Source organism: Alligator sinensis, unplaced genomic scaffold, assembly GCF_000455745.1.
Source record: "Alligator sinensis unplaced genomic scaffold, ASM45574v1 scaffold97_1, whole genome shotgun sequence".
Lineage (NCBI taxonomy): Eukaryota > Metazoa > Chordata > Crocodylia > Alligatoridae > Alligator > Alligator sinensis.
In genome coordinates, this window is record NW_005841921.1 from 631,824 (window position 1) to 635,793 (window position 3,970).

The following is a 3,970-nucleotide window of genomic DNA, read 5'->3' on the forward strand; positions in this document are numbered from 1 at the left end:
TGAGTATGCGTTTTTTTTGTTTTCTTTTCTTTTAAGAGCCAGAGCTGGAAGAGTGGGCAGGGGATGGGGAGATTCAGTTGGTTTGGCTGCGGTTGAATCTCAGAATCAGATTCAGCTGAATCAATTCAGGACAGTGATTCGAATCACTGTCCCCTGAATTGGCCGAATCCTAATCCGAAGCAAATACTAGCCACTTGGCACAGGCCTTGTGGCTAAACTGCTGCCTCTCTCACAGACCCCTGTTATCTCATTGTTTCCTAGTACTTCCCTGTCTGTATTCTTTTGTTGTCTCTTTTCTTATGGTTTAGGCTTGGACATGCAACATGTTTCCACTCATATAATTAGTCTTTAAACTGTTGTACAATACAGAGTAGATAGACAACACAAACACTCACATTGCTGGGTCATTAGACTGCCATGTAAAAGTACCCCATGGAAAACCAGAAAAAATACAGTAGCATAAGAATCATGGCTGCTTATAGACATGCTCATTCACATTCTAATTAGACCACGTCAGAGCAGACTCAATTAATTGCCTCGTCATCACCCCCATGCATTTCAAAATGGCTATGAGGGCACTTTATCTAAACCTTGCCAAATAAGCTTGATTATGCCATCCCATGGCCATTTTGAAATACATGGGGATTTAATACATGCGACAGTGAACCATTTTAATTAGAACAGCTGTTCAGGATCTGCTGTAATTAAAACACCCCCACACCTGAGCACATGTATAGGCAACCCATGCATCTGCAGTTACCCCAGGGCAGTGGGTTCCAGTGCACAATATTACATGCTTCTCTACCACCAAGTGGTGAGGTGCTGTAATACTACCAACTGCAAATATTTAGCCTGGGAAAGCTACTTGTATGCTACTCTGGCTCCCAACTTAATTTGCATTGGTGTAAAGATGTTCTGTATCAACATCTGTATCAACATCCTGTAAGTTTTTGAGACGGGGACCAGATTTGATTTATATTTTCACTAGAGATGCACCTATACATTGGTCCCATATTTGATTAGCACCAATATTGGGAAAATTGACAGTATCAGAAATGGTCTTTTTGCCTGATGCAGCTGATAAATGCCCCATGTATACACGCAGCCACACCATGCATGTGGCCAGGAGTGCAGCCCAATGGCTTGGAGAGCAGCATTGGCTGATAAGTCTGTTGTGTGGGAAGGGTGGAGGGAGGGAAAAATAATGTGGGGGGCAGATTGAGGCCCTTGTGGTGAGGGAGCAAGTGGGGCAGGGGCAGGCGCTGCTCAGCCGGGGAGGGGCAGGCATGGGACAGAGCCATGAGCGGCTCATCCAGAGGGCATGGAGGCAGTTCCTGCTGCTTCCCTACCCTGGGAGACATAGGAGGCATGTGCCCCTGAATCTGCACGGGGTGGGGTAGGGCAGGCTGCCACTGCTAGCTGGGCTAGGCTGGGCTGGGCTCTTCCCAGTGGAGGTGTTGGGCTGGGAAGGTGCTGAGCTCTTCCTGGTGGGGCTGGGCTAGGCTGCACTCAGGAGGTTACGGGGGGGCTACAGTGAATTTTGGGGTGGCTGCAGCCCCCTCCCCCCCATAGCCCCCTCTCAGCACCACTGCTGCATCCTGAGCACAGCCCAGCCCAGCCCCCCTACTTGGAGGAGCTCAGTGCTGCCCCAGCCCACAGCGGCAGCCTGCCCTCGCCCCATGTGCAGATCTGGAGGCACATGCCCCCATGCTCTCTTGGGGTGCGTGCCTCCCACCCTGCACCCCTTGGACAAGCCACTTGCAGCTCCACCCCATGCCCCAGCCCTCTCCTTCCTTCACTGTGGGGGCTTTCATCTGCCTCCCCATGACCCTTCCTTCCCCCACACCAGAATTACCAGCCCGACACTGGTCTCCAAGCTGCCTGGTTGCATACTGGAATCGGATCAGTATTGGCTGATATGGCTCCTTAAAAATCAGCTATTGGTATCGACCCAAAACATCTCTATTGGTGCACCCCTAGTTTTCACAGTGTGTAGCACAGCGGGGTCCTTCCCCTTCCTTGCTTGTGTACAGTAGTGTGTGGGTCTCCATGGAAACTCATCTTTGCCTGGCCATGTGTCTGATCATTTCAACAATGGGCACAGCAATAGGTAAGAGCAAATGTGATAGGAAAGGAGTTGAGGAGCAAGGGATAGAGTAGGAAGTTCACCAGGTTACTTAGTTACTGCAAAGCACATTAGAGTGGCTTAGTGCTTTGAAGCAATAGCAGAGGAAAATCCAGTGCAAACAGTAAACTTCTACTAATAAATGTAATTCTGCCACTTCAAGTATAGATAAATATCCAGTGAAGGCCTCAATTCAGCAAAACATAAGTGCATATTTGAGCACATGCTTCAAACACTTTGCGGAACCGAGGCCAATAAGAACTGATCTAAATCCCACTGAAATCATTAATGGGTCTTTCTCTTGATCTGTTAAGTTGGGGTAGGTTCCTCTTGTCTGCAGGTATCTAGCTGGCATTATACATCAGACCTAAGTTGTTTCTATTTAATGATGCCCTGACCCTGGAGAGAAACCTAGAGCTCACTTTTCTCTTCTGTTTTGAAAACATCTCTTTGCTACAAAATCTTACACAGCTTTGCCACTTGTTTCACTCCTATTTCAACTGCTCCACAGACACTGCTAATTGAATTAGCAGCCACTGAGACATGACTGAACACAGCTTGCTTTGCCTAATTGGCTCAAATTCTCCCAACCCTTGATTGGTTAAAAAGCTGTTTTTTTCTCCCAACTCAGAGCTGTGGTGAGGGAGTGTGGAGGGCCCTACCCCTTTTAACTTTTGTTCTCCAAAAGGGCAGGGGGGGAAGGGAATAAACTCTTTAACCTAAGACGTCTTTGAAACCTGGCCCTAGGACAATGAGCAAACTGCCTTCCTGAGAAATTGTTACTGCAGATAGAGTTGTCAGTCAGTAAGGTCTGCCCACTCTGGGGCCATTAAACCCACCCTCCTTTCCTTCCAGAGATGGAGAAGCTAGCTAGAGACAGAATCAGCTTGTTAGCCGAGCACCCTGTGGAGAGAGGTAACCCACATTTATCCTCAGCTGGGGCTGTCTTCATCATGCTGAAATCAGCTCTGGGAGCAGGACTTCTCAATTTCCCGTGGGCTTTCAATAAGGCTGGAGGGATCACAACAGCTGTGCTTGTGGAGCTGGTAAGTGGCATGGGCCCTCACTGTATACATTGGCTACCAGCTTGAGGAATATTCTGCTTTAGTGTCTAGAATGGCTCCCATAGCTTAACCTGGCCTTAGTGATAATAATTGGCTTTCTGCATCTCCCTTCTCCCTCCTGAGAAGGGAGATGCAGAAAGCCTTTTCACTCATAAAATCCAAATCCTGTGCATCTGTAGCTACCTTCTCTCCCTCATTTAGTCCAGCCAAAGCTGCAAACCTCATAGCTGTCTTCTACGCAGGCAGGTATGTTGTCTTGCAGCATCTGACAGAGACCCTGATTGTGACTGGAGTACATTCAGCTGCTTTCATAACGCAGATAGACCCTTTTGGAAGTTCGGGAGGTGCTCTGGGCTCAATAATTAAGTGTACACTGGACTCAGCCTGCCCTATCAAATCAATGGTTTATCATTGATTTTAGTTATAGGGGATGATTCCTGTTTTGAAGCAGCCTGTTCAGCTAGAACATGAGCCATCAAAGAATCACTGTCTTTATATGTGTGTTTCTCTTCTTTAGTACCCTCCTGTCCTTCAGTAGCTACAGTGCTAGCTTGGGACTCCAAAGGCCAATGTTCAGCTTTTTGCTTCAAGATTCCTGTAGCAAATCACTCATGCTCAGATCCACAGCAGGACTTGAGTGCCTATTCTACTTAAGTCTAGGAGCTGTGGCTGTAAGACCTGTGATCAAGCTGTTAGGCATCCACCTTTTTGTCAGCAGTTTCCCCAGATCCCAAAGACTTTGCTCCTTTGCATGCCCACAGCTGCTGACATTTTGGAAAGA

General features: G+C 47.8%; 2 protein-coding genes across 3 annotated transcripts in view; one reads left to right on the forward strand and one right to left on the reverse strand.

Moving 5' to 3' along the window:
* NECAB2 (N-terminal EF-hand calcium binding protein 2) overlaps positions 1 to 3,970 on the reverse strand; it is a 425,733-nt gene that overhangs the window by 35,211 nt on the left and 386,552 nt on the right. The window lies entirely within an intron of this gene.
* Positions 2,771 to 3,970, forward strand: part of SLC38A8 (solute carrier family 38 member 8) — a 36,212-nt gene continuing 35,012 nt past the window's right edge. Inside the window, exon 1 of the mRNA XM_006019055.2 lies at positions 2,771 to 3,171. Within this exon, the coding sequence (XP_006019117.1) occupies positions 2,983 to 3,171 (189 nt within the window). The 5' untranslated portion in view covers positions 2,771 to 2,982. The remainder of the gene's footprint in view (positions 3,172 to 3,970) is intronic.